This window comes from Apus apus, chromosome 1 (genome assembly GCF_020740795.1).
Source record: "Apus apus isolate bApuApu2 chromosome 1, bApuApu2.pri.cur, whole genome shotgun sequence".
Lineage (NCBI taxonomy): Eukaryota > Metazoa > Chordata > Aves > Apodiformes > Apodidae > Apus > Apus apus.
This window is the reverse complement of record NC_067282.1, coordinates 11,458,487-11,473,374: the sequence shown is the minus strand read 5'-3', so window position 1 is coordinate 11,473,374 and position 14,888 is coordinate 11,458,487. Positions and strand designations below refer to the sequence as shown.

At 49.5% G+C, this 14,888-nt stretch overlaps 1 protein-coding gene across 2 annotated transcripts in view; it reads right to left on the bottom strand.

Annotated features, from left to right (window-relative positions):
• Positions 1–14,888, bottom strand: part of AMOTL1 (angiomotin like 1) — a 60,546-nt gene that overhangs the window by 32,464 nt on the left and 13,194 nt on the right. For both annotated transcript variants that reach the window (XM_051625300.1, XM_051625310.1), the window contains exons 3-4: positions 12,342–13,221; positions 321–609 (exon numbers count right to left, since the gene is read on the bottom strand). In XM_051625300.1, coding sequence (XP_051481260.1) covers positions 321–609; positions 12,342–13,221 — 1,169 coding nt within the window. The remainder of the gene's footprint in view (positions 1–320; positions 610–12,341; positions 13,222–14,888) is intronic.

Sequence of the window (14,888 nt, the reverse complement as noted above, 5' to 3'; positions counted from 1 at the left end):
ATGATGCAGGACCCAGTTGCACCAGAAGCAGACTCTGCCTGTGGGAGACTTCCAGGGAAAGCTCTAGTGAGGCTGGCACAGAAGGATGGAAAGGGAAAATCCCCAGCTGAGAGACATGTTATGAGCTGTCTCATTTTGCCCTAAAAGCAGGAAAGCCCAAATGACACAGGATTACACATCTCCACCACAGAGAGGCAATGTTTAGAGGTGGTGTGTCTCCACTGCAGTGGCACAACTATGAAGAACAGCTTGGAGGACTCAAAGGAAGGAGCATGAAAACAGTTGCCCTGTGCAGACCCCATCCCCACCTCTCCACATACCTTCTGCAGCTTGTCTGCCTTCTCATAGTACCCTTCCAGCTCCTGCCGCAGCACGTGGTTCTCCTCAGAGAGCATCTCCACCATCTGCTGTGCCCGCTCCACGATGGCAAAAGCGTCGGGTGTCAGCTGCTGGCCTGGTGGTGACGGTGTCGACGCCTGGGCAGTGGTGGGGGCTGGCAGTGGTGGCAAGGCTCCTGGGAGCAAAGGGCCACCAGCAGCAGTGGCCTGTGAGGACATGGGGCTGTGCTGCTGGGCCGGCGGTGGCGGGAAGGGCGGCTGGCATTGTCGGCTGTGAGGAAGCACACAGGGGAAGGCGTTAGAGCCGCTCGCCCTTGAAACGCGCGCAGGAGCTTTCACCTAATGACTGCATGGTTTATTAATAGGGTTATAACTGTACGGTTGTGATTCCTGTCCTTAGTCACTGCTAAATACCAACAATCACAGCAGGGACTGGGTAAATTGTCTCCTCGCCTGCTTTTGACAGTGATGTATACATCTGGCACGAACGGATAAAAGAAGCATTGACTGGAAAACGGCACTTTTGCCTAGGTGAGCAGCTAATATTTCAGCAGCCACCGAGCCTCTCCCTGCCCCCCTTGCCACAAACCCCACCACTGAGAAGCATAAGCCAGCGGGCTTGGAGGAAACACAAGGGATGCATTACTCACCCTTCAAACACAGCTCCCTGCCTGGAGCGAGACCGGCTGATCGGCCAAATTGGGAGGCGAAAGGAAGTGATGTGAGCGCAGCAGTGTCCCTGAGCGGCTCTAGCGAGCGGCAGAGGGAAGGGCTGCTGCAGAGCTGCTGGAGGCTTAGCCCCAGTCAGTCACAGTGAGCCACAACTGCCACCTCCCAGTGCAAGACCTCAATGTGTCACTCCCCAGCTAACCGCATCCATCACGTACCAGGCTCTTATCAGAGCAGGATAAGAAGAGAGCTGGTGATGGACCTGCTTGTGGGTAAGGCTTTCTGACAGCAGGTAGCTCTTTAATCCACCCAAGTCACAATTTGGAATGGCTGGAGATAACCCCGGAGGATGTCTTAGCAGTGAGGACAACTCCCTCACTTCTATCCTGTATTTCATCCCTGTGAGCTCGAGAAGGGAGACTGTCCCTGTTTCATAAGGCAAAAATTCAGGCAGGGAGCAGCTCAGAGCTTGTCTGCTCCAGACCCATTTCCATCCCTCCATCACATAGCCTGCCTTGGAGGCTCGGCCAGGGTGAGCAGCAGAGCCTCGCTGTACACAGGTTGAGCCTCTCTTCAGCCCAGACACCAAAGCTGTCAACTTTCTACACCACACTTGTCTAAGAGACTCAACAGAGACTACATGGCACATCTATGTTCAAGCCCAGTTTGGCTGGAAAATAAGCTGGCTGCTGGATCCCACCTGAAGCCTGCAATCAAGCACCTCCTGAAAGCTGTATTTTAGCTTAACCACAAGCTATTAGGCCTGCTGTAGCTATCGCTGCCTTTATTTCTGTACCCTACATGAGGCAGGAGACCTAACAAACATATGTATTTACCCCATTTGGCCTCAAAGATCCATTAATGATACTTTTTAGGCAGACAATTTTGTGCTATATAAATACATAATAAATATGATGCTTGTTGTCTTCAGCACCTACACAGCTTCTCAAAGCAGGGTTTTCAAAAGCTCTCAGCATTGGCTTAATTCTACTGATAATAACCTGTCACCGCCTTCAACTGCAGCACAAGAAGATGAAAAGTGAGGGTAGTTTTAAAGCCCTGCCCTAAGAGTGAACAGCACTGCTCAAACAAGCTTGACCCCACCAAGCCACACAACACTGAGGGAAGTCAGCCAAATGGGGTTCTTAAGCCCCCCAGACGCAGTGCACACACAGCCTCGTGCTCCCATCCCTGCTCCCCTTCTTTGCCTGATGCGTCCGCCATGGACAGGAAGGTACTGAAACAGTGAAGACCAGAGATGAGCTATTCCCCAATGCAAGCACACTGCTATCCTGCCTGGTCTGGGCTCAGTGTCCCTGAGAGGAAGATCCTGGCAAAGCTTCATGCAACCAGCATTGGGAAAGCCTGTACTGAACATACTCTGGCCTCCAGAGGGCTTTTACCTGCACAGCACAGACACAGCCAAAGGCCATGTCTCCCCATCTAATTAAACATCCATTGAGGCAGACCAGGAACACAGGAGAGGGGGCTATTCCCCTTGAGCAGCTCCCAGAGCAAGGAGAGTTTGCTCTTGGTTCCAGGCATGTTACTACTCTGGCAGAGGTGCAGGCTAATGACTAAGGAGCCAGATTTCTACAGAAAGTGGGTAACACTTTCCAAAGGACAGTAAGGCAAGGAGGTGATATACGGCACTTCACATATGGCCAACTAAACATACAGCAAGTCACAGAGTAATGAAATAATTTGGGTCAGATGGAGCTTTAAAGTTACTCCCCCAGCAATGATAAAGGACACCTTTTACTGGATTAGGTTGCTCAAAGCCATATCCAGCCTGACCTTGAACACTTCCAGGGAGGGGACAACCACAGCTTCTCCAGGCAGCCTGTTCCTGTTTCACCACCCTCTAAATCTACTGTCTTTTAGTTTAAAACTGTTGGCCCTTGTCTCATCCCTACAGCCCCTGGTAAAAAGTGTCTCTCTCCTTCTTATAAGACCACTTTAAGTACTGAAAGGATGCAATAACATCTCCCCGGAGCACTCTCTTCTCCAGGCCAAAAAATCCCAACTCTCTCAGACTCTTAACAGGACAAGTGTTCCAATCCTCTGACCATTTTTGTACCCCTCCTCTGGACCTGCTCCAACAGGTCCATGACTGTGTTGTGCTAAGGACTTCACAGCTGAATGCAGTAGACCAGGTGGGGTCTCCTGAGAGTGTAATAGAGGGGTAGAATCACCTTCCCCAACCTGCTGGTCACACTTCTTTAGATGCAGTTCAGGATACAATTGGCTTCTAGGCTGCAAGTGCACATTGCCAGCTCACATCCAATTTGATATCCACCAGTATCCCCAAGACCTTTTCTGTGTGACTGCACTCAATCACTTCATTCTCCAGCCTGTATTGAATACTGGGGATTGCCCCAACCCATGTGCAGGACCTTTCACCTTGGCCTTGTTGAACTTCATGAGGTTGGCATGGTCCCACCCCTCAAGCCTGTCATGGCCACTCTGGATGGTATCCCTTCCCTGAAGCAACTGCACCACTCAATTTGGTGTCACCTGCAAATTTGCTGAGGGTGCACTTGATGTCTCTACTGTTTATGTCATTGATGAAGATATGAAATAGTATTGATCCCAGTATGGACCCTCAAGGGACACCACTCATCACTGGTTTTCACGGGGATGTTGAGCCATTGACTCTAACTCACTGGACAAGGCCAGCCAGCCAAGTTCTTATCCATATAATGGTTCATCCATCAATGGACTCTTCAGAGTGAAGAATGTTGTGGGGCACTGCATCAGAGGCCTTACAGAAGTCTAGGTAGGTGATACCGTAGCTCTTCCCTCATCCACTAATGCAATCACTCCACCACAGAAGGCCCTTAGATTAGTCAGGCACTACTTGCCCTTGGTGAAGCCATGTTGGCTGTCTCTAATCACCTCCCTGTGTTCCCAGTGTTTCAACATAGCTTCCAGAATCATCTGTTCCATTCTTACCTTTTCTTAAAAAACATTCTAAAGTTTTATCTGTCCTTGCTTGCTCACACTGGCCTCAGTCATCTATCCCATGCTGCAGAACACACCACAGTGGCAACGCAACTGCACGGAGAAGCTGGAGAAAGGGAACAACATCAGCTACACAAAAACACCCCTCCATGAACACCATGCTAGCTGGAACCAAAAACTATCCCACCCTACCAGAGGAGAGGATGCTACTGCATCTCTTTCCTCTGTACTGACTGCAGTCATTTGCTGCAGAGCTCAACATTGCCCTAGAAGGACGGGGGACATTCCAAAGGGGAGCATCTGATTTTGATTCAGGGTGTTGGGCTGCTCTGCTCTCTCGCATTTGGAAAACGAGTGTGCACCACTCAGTCTGACTTTCTGGCTAGAGTGTCTGGACTGTGGCCTTCAGAGACTCAGAAAAGCCCTGGGCTGCAAAAGGATGCATGTCATGACCTCCCCTGAAATCCACTCAAAATGGTGGGCCCAAGGTGGCCCCAGAGCACCTGGACACTGGCACTAGGTTAAGATGCTGCTCCCTGCACACTTGTCTTTGCAGTTCACTGCCTCTTCAGTCTCACCACTTCTGTCTGCTGCTGGGACCTCACAGCAAGATGCCCTGGAGGGGTGATATTGACGGGGGGGGAATCATTTTACCTTTCTGAGACCAAAAGCACATTTCATAGCAGTGCCTGGTGACCCAAGGCTGTGTAAGCCAGTAAGCCCTGTGCCAAACTGCCCTCCAAATTGCAAGGACAGCCCACCATGGGAACAGCTCTCACAACATCCTCACACTGTCCCTTTCTTTCTGGTGTCCCAGCATGTAAAACTCAGAAAGGATCCTGCACCTGTCACAGGACTGGAATATTTTTTTGCCCAAAAATCTGAACAAAGAACATCATGAGCAAGGGATGTTGCTCATTATACAAAAGATGCTTCACAAGCATGTGCAAAGGCAGCCAAGAACACGGCACCTTCTCAGTGCTGCTGACAGCTGGTCTGCACATGCATGTTTTCTTGTGGCAATGAATTCAACCAAGAGTGAGTTTGTTTGGCTTTACCAAAGCAAAGGCCACAGCTGATTTTATGCAAGTAAAAGGCCAACTGTCTGGCCACCATTATACACCACTACAAAGACACAGATTTGCTACAGGTACAGATTTTCTCACTCTTTTATGGAACTAGCTTAAAGCAATATAATTAAATTGACCTCTGAATCTAAACCAGTGGAGATTTAGCAATTTTTCTTTTTCATAATGAAGTACAATCTTTGGTTGTAGATACACTCTTCAAGTACTTGTAAGAACTCTCGACACTGTATTTCAGCGAAATCTCAACGTCCCATCAATTTAACCACAGGCCCTTTATGCTGCAAAGAGAGGAGAGATCCCCAGGATCTCAATTTTCTTGAACTACAAACCACTTATTGAGCTGCTAAAGATTTACACCCTGTAGCAGCAGCCAGGCTTCACAGTCTCAATAGCCAGGGCCATAGGAGAGATCCTCCAAGGTTTTTTCCAGCTTGGAAACTGAACAGGCACAGTCGTCACTATGCCTTCTGAAGCACGGCTGTTCAACATACTGAACATGTTTCTCACTCTCCTTTTACTTGTTTAATCTTTCCCAATTTAATTCTGTCAACTGCAAAATCTGAGTCCATATGCAATAAAATCAACACAGCAATTCACATTAACAAATAACATTTCTAGGAATAGGAGAGTTATAACATCAGCTTAGTTCACATCCAGCCTCTCATGTAAAGCTCCAAAGAAATGAAGCAGTCAGGATTATCCTGAGCTCCTTCAGGCTTAGCAAAGAATGACATTCTCAAAATGCTTCTACTGTATTTTAAGTGTTGATCTTACTTTGCATTAGAGCAGGTTAAAGTCCTCCAGCCAAACACATTTTCATAGAAAATCATCCTTCTTAAAAAATATTAAACTGTGGGACATTATGAGTTTTGGGTATGTCTGCAACACTTCAGCTACATTTCTATTGAAAATAAAGTTCTTTGTTGACGCTATTGTAGAAGTAGGGCTCCTATACACTTCTGCAATGCAATGTAAAGAACTAAAAAATAATAAGGAAACCAGGTTTTGGCTAGGGAGCACCAGGAACACAATGAGCTTTTCAAGAGCTTCCATGCTAGGGTCACCAGACTGCACACTCTCTGTTTTAAGTAATGTCTAGCCTGTGATATACATAATAGCTTGCTATACATAGCTTGCAATACAGTGCTTTCAGCAAAATACTTGACCATGGACCTCACTTTCATGAGAAATCCCTCAGAATTCAGTGAGGCCACCCAAGCCCCCAAATTTAGGCATAGTCTTAATACACTTCTTATACTGGAGCCCCTGGGAGCAAGGGTTCCAGTATAACCCTTGGTCATATATATGACCAACACAGAGGAATCAGGGGTGGGGCAGAATTTGTAACTGTATGTAGGAATAAGAAACCTTGAAAGGGTAACTAATGATAAAGTCCACTTGCTGTTAATGACCAGGAATTCATAAATACAGAAGGGCTATTGCTTAATAAAGCTGGGCTGCATTAGGAAGTAATGAAACTAAAATGCCTGTGAATGTTCTGGAAAGGAAAGTCCACCTCTGTCCTGCTACAGGGCCAATGCAGCTCTACTTTCTGTAGGGAGGGAGAACAGCCAATAGAGAAAGGATTTTGTTTCCAACATACCATGGCATTTACATTCATAATTAAAATGCCCTCCTCTAACCTATTTAGCTCATCTTTCTCTCACTGCTCTGCTGTCCTTTGCCTCCAGAGCAGACTGGCCTACTTCATCTCTCAAGGACTTCATGTCACAACTTCACTCATTTACTGCGGATGCTCTAGCTCAGTCAGCGAGGAGAAAGAGGCATTTCTGGGGTGCAGTTATTTGAAGCTGCCTTAGGCTTTTACCTTACAATGAGAGTAAAAACAGCATGAAAGGTGATTATTCCTGCCCACTGACCAGGAGCCTTGAGTCTGGAGATTAACCTCAGGCCCAAGTGTCTGCCTGACTTCAGCTATGGTTTCTGCAGTCATGAAGCAGACTTCAAATGCTATTCTTTGTAGCTGTGATCAGCATAGAATAATTGGTGTTGTCAGCATGTAGGGAAAATACAGAATCCTGGGAAAGTCAGTAAGTCTAGCCTGATGGTCATGGTGCAAGGAAACACAATTACAGACCCATAATTAAATGCTGAGATAGCCAGAAATGGGAGAAGGCTTTCAACAGCCAAGATGTAGCCCTCATGGTATCCTCTCGCTTACAGAATCACCAACAATTGCAGCACCTTGTAAACACAAAGGTTTATGTCAAAACCATTTTGCAGACTTGGACCCACATCTCCAGAGTTAACTGTTTTGTTAGTGATGTTTGTTAGTGCTGGGGAAACTTGGCCTGGCTTCTTTGGAGAATGTTTACATTCAGATTTGCTGGGCAAAATTATTACCTGAAAAGACAAAAGTCCCATTAAACATATCATCTTTAGATAAGAGAAGGCTGGGATATTGTATTTCTTCACAGAGATCCACACTCAGAATGGATACTCTTTCTAAAGCCCAGCTGATTATCAGCAAAGGAAGAAGTGACTTCATCAACCTCCGTGCCCCTAGAGGAACCAACCAGGGTAACAACACAGAGGGTAAAAAATGACATGGGCATCACCCAAGCCATCGGAACGACTTAATTCCTCTTTCATTTATTTTAAAGAAAGGCAGATTAGACCAGAAGGAGACAATACAAAGCTCTTCTGCAGGGCTGCCAGCATTCATGTCAGCTGGAAGTGCAACCTCTGACCCACACTCATGCTGGGGATGTCCTTGTAGAGAAATGCCAGCATAAGTCATAAGACATCCCTCAGCTCAGCCATGCTGCCAGCACACCCACCCATCTGGGGTGACTTAGGGAAGAAAAGGAGCTCCTTGTAGTCCCCTCAGCAGCCACAGACATGTGGTTGAATGAGTCAGTATCAACAGGTTGACTGAAAACAGCATTAATGTGTGCAGGGGGTTAATACAAAATAAACAGAGAATCCACAGACTATTCCAGCAGTTAAATGTAGGCTTCTACATCCAAGCAGGGTGGAACTTTATGAGGCACATAAAAAACTGGAATATCTTTTAAACCAGCCCAGATTTATTCTTCAGTTGCATGGCATCTTTTTAAATGCATGGATTAAATCAGAATAAAAAGGTGCCTGAGTGATTGACTTCTACATGTAGCTGTGAATGAGGTCCTCTCAACAAGCAGTGGTGTTTCCAGTTCAAGGCTTCATTTGCATAATAAATGCTTTTTATTAATGGTGCAGAGAAATAACTCATTCCAGATAAAAGACACCAGGATCTGACAGGGCCACTGGGAGCAAAGAAGAGGATTCATTGCACTGAGTGATCTGGATCAATGCTTAAGCAGAGCATGGAGAAACAATATGGACTTGAGCAGGTCCAAGTTCATCCACCCAGGAATAAATACAGCAAGCTACAGTAAAAGAGTAGGAAATCCTATCCTGGGATGTGACTACTCTCACATGCCTGACTGGATAACAAGTTGGATGGGGAGCTCCTGCAGTGCCAATGTCTGAAATGGCAAGTGTTTATGAGCTACGTAAACGAGGAACACTGAGACACATAGCAGAGGTGATATTATATCTGATTAGCCTCTGGTTCAGCTGATACTACAACAGTGTCCAGATCAGCTTTCCACAGTGAAAAAAGGGGTTTTGACAACAGTGAAATAATTATGGGGCTCTATCTGTTAAATGCATGAAAGGACCAACAGCACAGGGCTCCTCACAGTATCTGACAAAGATATTGCAAAACCCCAACCAGTAACTAGAAAATACAGGCTAAAACTAAGATGCAGATCTGTGCCAGAGATGGCAATTAGCTAGTGGAACAAGTCTGTAAAGGCCATGATAGACTGTCCAGATGGAGAAAGTTATAATCACTGGGGCTGAATGTGCAAACTGGAATTAAGTCATGGCATAGTGCAAAAGACTAAACTAGATTATTTCCAAGCCCTTTTACCTGACAAGCTGTGACTCTCTGAACATGCACCTAAGCAAAGTTAGCAAAGACACCATTCAGGAATAGCTGCACATCTAGGAAAGGAAACGTTTTCTAAAGATTATTACACTTGGCTAACTTAAAGCATTCAGAAGTTGTGAGTCAGGGCCCCAGGCACCATGCAACTGGCTTCAAAATACTGTTATTTTAAAACAGGAACAAATATCGGTTCCCTTTTATTTGCCTCTCAGTTTTTTGCCTTTTAAGCTTCAGGGTTGTGCTGGTTTGGTTCTGCCACGGTTTTGGTAGCAGGGGAGGGGCCCCAGGGATGGCTCCTGTAAAAAGCTTCTAAAAGCTCCCCCAGCTCAGGCGGTCAAGGCTGAGCCCTTAGAGACACAAGAGATGTGCATCTGCAAATAACATATGAAAGAACCAATACAAGACCTGTGCAGAGAGCAAAGCTGAGCTGGAGAGGTGTGAGCAGTGACAGAGAGATCCCGAGGTCGGTGAGGAAGAAAGGGAAGGAGGTGCCCTAGCAGAAGTTCCCCTGCAGCCCATGGCAATCAGCAGGCTGTCCCTCTGCACTCATGAAGGAATGTAGTGGAGCATCCCCTGAAGGTGCCAGAAGGGGGAAATGTGGACCTGCAGCCATGGAGGACCCTGTGCCAGGGGAGATGACTATTTCTGAAGCAGCACGTGACTTTGTGGGAAGCCCACACTGGAGTAGTTTGCTCCTGAGGGACTGCATCTCATGGGAAGGACTCATGAACGAGAGGTTTGTGAAGGACTCTCTCCCACAGGAGGGACTCCTTGGGGAAACCAGAGAGGACTGTAAGGAATCCTTCCTGAGGACGAAGGAGCAGCAGGAAACAACAGCCTGTGAACTGACTCTAGACCCCATCCACCGTCTCTCTGTGCTGCTGGGGGGAAGGAGGGACAGAAATTGGGAACAAAGTAGTTTGGGCCCGGGAAGAAGAGAAGGGTGGGAGTAACGTGTGTAAGCACTGCTCTTTGTTTTGTCTGTATCCTGTTTGCACTTGATTAGTGATTTGATTATTATTTTTTCCCAGGTCAAGTCTGTTTTGGCCAGGTCCATAACTGGTGAGTGAATCCTCCTTGTCCTTCGTCTTGACCCACAAGCTTCTACTTGGCCTTTCAACTCCCCATCCCAGGGTGTGTGTGGGGCAGGGGGTGAGTGAGTGGCCACGTGGCTGGTTCTTTGTTGTTGGTTAGGCCCAAACCATGACAACGGTTCAAGCTCTGCTCTGCAATCATGATGTTCATAAAATAGAGGTCACTAAGTCTAATTTATATAAATGCTGAGCTTACTGCAGCACCAGATGATACTGGACAATAACAAGTATTTTGGGATTTACAATGAAGTTGTGACATTTCATCACGATGATTATAAAGGCAATTTTGCTCCCTTTAAAACCAGCCACGTGCAAAGAAAAAGCCAAACCAAAAAAAGCAAGTTAAGGAGCAGCTGTAACTAACCCATCTTCAACAGCTCCCTGCCAGCATTTGTGGGTTTCCAGCCACATGTCCCTCATCACAGAAGGACTATGGGAGAGTGGAGGATTGGTGACCCTGCGGGTCTTTTCCATCCCTGCTAGCTGTGAGTGCCTCCTCTGGGCTCATGCAGTTTTGTGCTTCTCTCTTTTTTTCTGGAAGGCAGAAGCTTTTTGCCCAGTCCCTGTCCAGAGGATGCCAGGACGGATGGGCTGCATAACAGATACATGCCCAGGACAGAGGGAAGGAGATGCTGGGATATATGAGTTTCCCATTTAAACATAGGCAAAGCTCTGTCTCCATTAGCTTCTTTCCCAGGCCCTCCCAACAAGATGAAAGCTGGAATTTCTCACCTCTTTGGCTCCTCTAACAAAAAAACAGCCTCTCCAAACCCTACTCTTCCATTAAACCTACAAAATGCCCTCCAGCTATGCTAGCCTCCTAAGCCACCCCTGGAAAAGCATGCTGGAGTAGCCAGCAGAGATATATGCAGACTGAGAGGTATTAAGGCCCTTGCTGAGGTGCAAGACCGACACCATCCAAGATGTTTTAGTAAGTCCGTAGCAGCTCTACTCTGCTCCACTGCCAGTCCTCTGCTGAACCCCCCCCAATGACCCTACACCTGCCAGAAAGGACATTTCTTCACTGTCAAACGAGGAAAACAGCACACAGGGGTAGCAGGCATCCCCTATGCAGTGTGATTTGGGGGTTAGACCATGCTGCCTTACCAGGAATGAGCAGTAACCACTATCATGATCTGGGTGGTTTCTCCCCACAGCTCCTTTTCTGTGGGGATGAATCTGCTTGTTGCTGGAGATGTTTGTTAGCCACAAATGGCTGCAGTGTAGCACAGTCCCACCTCAACCCCCTTGCCCTCTGGTTCATATAGCTGTTCCTTAGCACAAACAGAGATTTTTGCTGAGCTCTTAAAAATATCATCTTGCTCTGACAAAATTGTACAAACTCTGCACAGTGGTAGGCTGGTAATCAGAGCACATGTGTAGCTGGAGGAAGGCCAGGAGCACTGGGCACAGGCCCTCCTCTGCCTGTCACAACCGCCTTGCAACGTTCACCAGAGTCATGCTCCAGGTTCCTCCCTATCCCAACATGAAATGTGTTGCTTTTGCAAACACAGAAAGGCAGGGCATTTACCCCCTGATTTTATGCCACACAAATTTCAGAAAGGAAGGGCTGGGCCAGCTGCACCATCTTTTCTCTTTGTCTGTGCTGTGGCAAAATAAGTGCATACAACTTAAGTCAACACAGACAAAACCTTTTGGGATTTTGGGGTCAGAAAAGACCTAATGAGGCAGCTCACAATGTGAAAACCACCCACGATCACATCAGGCAGTGCCAGCCTTCCAAATCCAGCAGAAAACTGTCCGGATGGTCAGACAGACAGGGATGAGACAGAGAAACACTTGCTTATATGCACAGCAAGGAGAAGGGAGCCCTCAACGCACAGGCTTGCTTCTGAAGGCAGCAAACCCGCTCGGGGGCTGGGCAGGACCTGCGCCGCTGGCAGGGATCAGCCCGCCATGAGCAAACGCTGCGGATTACTTTCAGCGAGCCCGAAGTAAATCCATGCTCACGGGGAGGCCTGGCACGAGGGGGCCTGGTACTGTGAAAGCCCAACCTGAGCTCTCTTGGGAAGATCTAAGCAGGGGTCAGCGGTGCACGTGCTTCACACGGCCCCTTCGCAGCTGCGCTGCCCTCCCTCGCTGCGCCGCGCTGTCCCCGCCGCGTGCCTGCGGTGGCAGGGCCAGGCCTGCCCCGGGCCCCGCGGCAGCCACCTCCCCGGCCGAGGCGGGAGCAGGCCCCTCGGGCAGACCCTCCCCGCGGTGCCATTACCTGCTGACCCCGTACTCCGGGGGCGGCTGGTAGCGGACGAGGGCCACCTCGGCCCGCGCGGGCTGGGGAGCGGCGTAGGAGGCCTTGAGGACATCCTGTGCCGGCTGCTCGCTGTAGAAGAGCCCGTGCTCCTGTGCCTTGCTGCCGGGGGCCCCCGCCTTGCCTTTGTAGGGGTACTCGGGCGGAGGGCCCCGCGGGTCGGTGGCCTTGCCGGGCGGCGGGGCCGCCTTGAAGCCCTTCCCGCCCCCCGGGGCCGGGGGGTGCTGCTTGGCCCCGTTCCTCTCCAGCGAGAGCTGCATGATCCTCTCGCTGAGCGAGCGGACGTGGCCCTGCTTCAGCTCCTTCAGCGCCTCATCCTTGTGCGCCTGCCCGCTGCTGGCCCGGCTCACCGTCGCTCTCCCCTCCGTCCTGGACTTGTGGCCGGACGAGCCGTACACAGCCGGGGCGGCAGCGGTGGCCGGCGGCTGGCCTCGGAAAAACTGAGACTGGGCCTTGGCCTCCTCGTAGGTGGGGAGCTCCTCGGTGCCGTGAGGGGCCTGCGGGGCCCGGGGCTGCTTCTCCATCGCAGCACCGTCCCCTTGGTGCTCCTGCCCCTGAGGTTCCTGCCGCCCTGACGGCTGGACCATTGGCGGCTCCTCGGGCACGAGGTTTTCTGCGGAAGACAGAGTGCTGGCGGTGCTGTTGGAGGGGCCGGCGCTGCCCGTCGCCTGGTGCTGTATGGCCAGCAGGTTCATGTTCTCGCTGGGGTTGCCATACCTCAGCCGCTCCTGGATCAGGCGCTGCAGGACGGTGCCGGCTGCCACCTCCTCCGCCCCTCGCATCTCCGCCTCTGGGACCCGGCGGAAGCTGGGTGGGCGCAGGGTGCAGAGGGTCTCCTCGGCTGGGCAGGGAGAGAGAGAGGCAGACGTTAACTCTGCTACATGGAAGGACCAATTATGCCCCCTCGCTCCTCTTCTCCTCCCACACCCCACTGCTGTGACCCCACGCCCAGAATGCTGCCCTGACAAGGTCCCCCTGGCAACAGAGGGGATATGGCTGGAAGCAGCTGGAGTAAGGAGGGCACTGCTTCCTGCTTGCCCACCCACCTCAGTTCATCCCTAATTCTGTCTGCAGTGACCCCTAAAAACATATTCCTATCCTCTCCCCATCCCCTCCCCTCCATATTCTCCATGTGCCCCACAGTTCCTCCTCAAACTGGCAACCAGTCACAAGTGGGGTCCCCCAGGGATTGATATTGTGCCCACTGCTGTTTAACATCTTCTTAAGTGACCTGGATGTTGGGATCAACAGCACCCTGATGAGGTTTGCTGATTACACCAAGATGAGTGGCGAGGCTGACACTCCAGAAGGGAGAGCCACCCTCTGGGATGGCCTAGACGGGCTGGATAAGTGGGCTAGCAGGAACCTTATGAAGCTCAATGGGGAATAGTGTAAGGTCTTCCACCTGGGAACATGTAACCCAGGAGCGCATTTCAGACTGGGATCCACCTGCCTGGAGAGCAGCCCCGTGGAAAGGGACCTGGGAGTCTTGGTGGATAACAGGCTCAACAGGAGTGAACACTGTGCTGCAGCAGCAAAGAAGGCCAACACGATGCTGGGCTGCATCAACAACGGCATCACCAGCAGAGATAAGAAGTCATCATCCTGCTCTACTCAGTGCTTGTCAGACCACACCTGGAATATTGCATTCAGTTTTGGTCCCTGCTCTACAAAAAGGATGGGACAGGCTGGAGAGGGTCCAGAGAAGGGCCACAAGGATGATCAGAGGACTGGAGGACCTTCCATATGACGAGAAGTTAAGAAAGCTGGGTTTGTTCAGCCTGGAGAAAAGAAGGCTTTAGGGAGACCTTATTACCATGTTCCAGTATTTAAAGAGTGGCTACAAAGAAGACAGAGACTCCTTCTTTACAAGGAGTCACATGGAAAAGACAAGGAGTAATGGGCACAAGTTGCTCCTGGGGAGATTCCAATTGGACACAAGAGGTAAATTTTTCACCGTGAGAACAGTCAAACATTGGAATGGTCTCCCAAGGGAAGTGGTAGATTCCCCCACATTGGACAGTTTTAAGTCTCAGCTTGACAGGGTGGTGATCCATCTCATATAAACCTAGAGAGGTTAGACCAGATCATCCTTGAGGCCCCTTTCAACCTGGCATTCTATGATTCTATAAAGGTATATAAACACAGCCGGGAGGTTGGGATCCAGATCCTTCCCTCCTGGAGCCCTCCTCCTGCACCCATCCCAAAAGTGGTGTAAGACAGCAGCCTGACAGCAGTGTCTGAGCCCAGAGGGGTGCTCCTGAAAGACCCCAGTGAGGATAAAAGAGAGAATAAGCCAGCAGCTCTGGACAGAGTCCTCCCATGTCCCTAGGGAAGAAGGAGATGCTGTTTTCAGTTCAGTTTTTTGAGGTCATTCTTGGCAACTTTCTCTCCTGCTGTTTCCAATTCTCAGAGGAATTCTTCAGAAGGACTTACATTCATTTTTGGCATTTGAAAGTAGTTAAAAAGCAAACTTTCTCTTGAGGTCTGGTATTTCCCTGAGGTTTC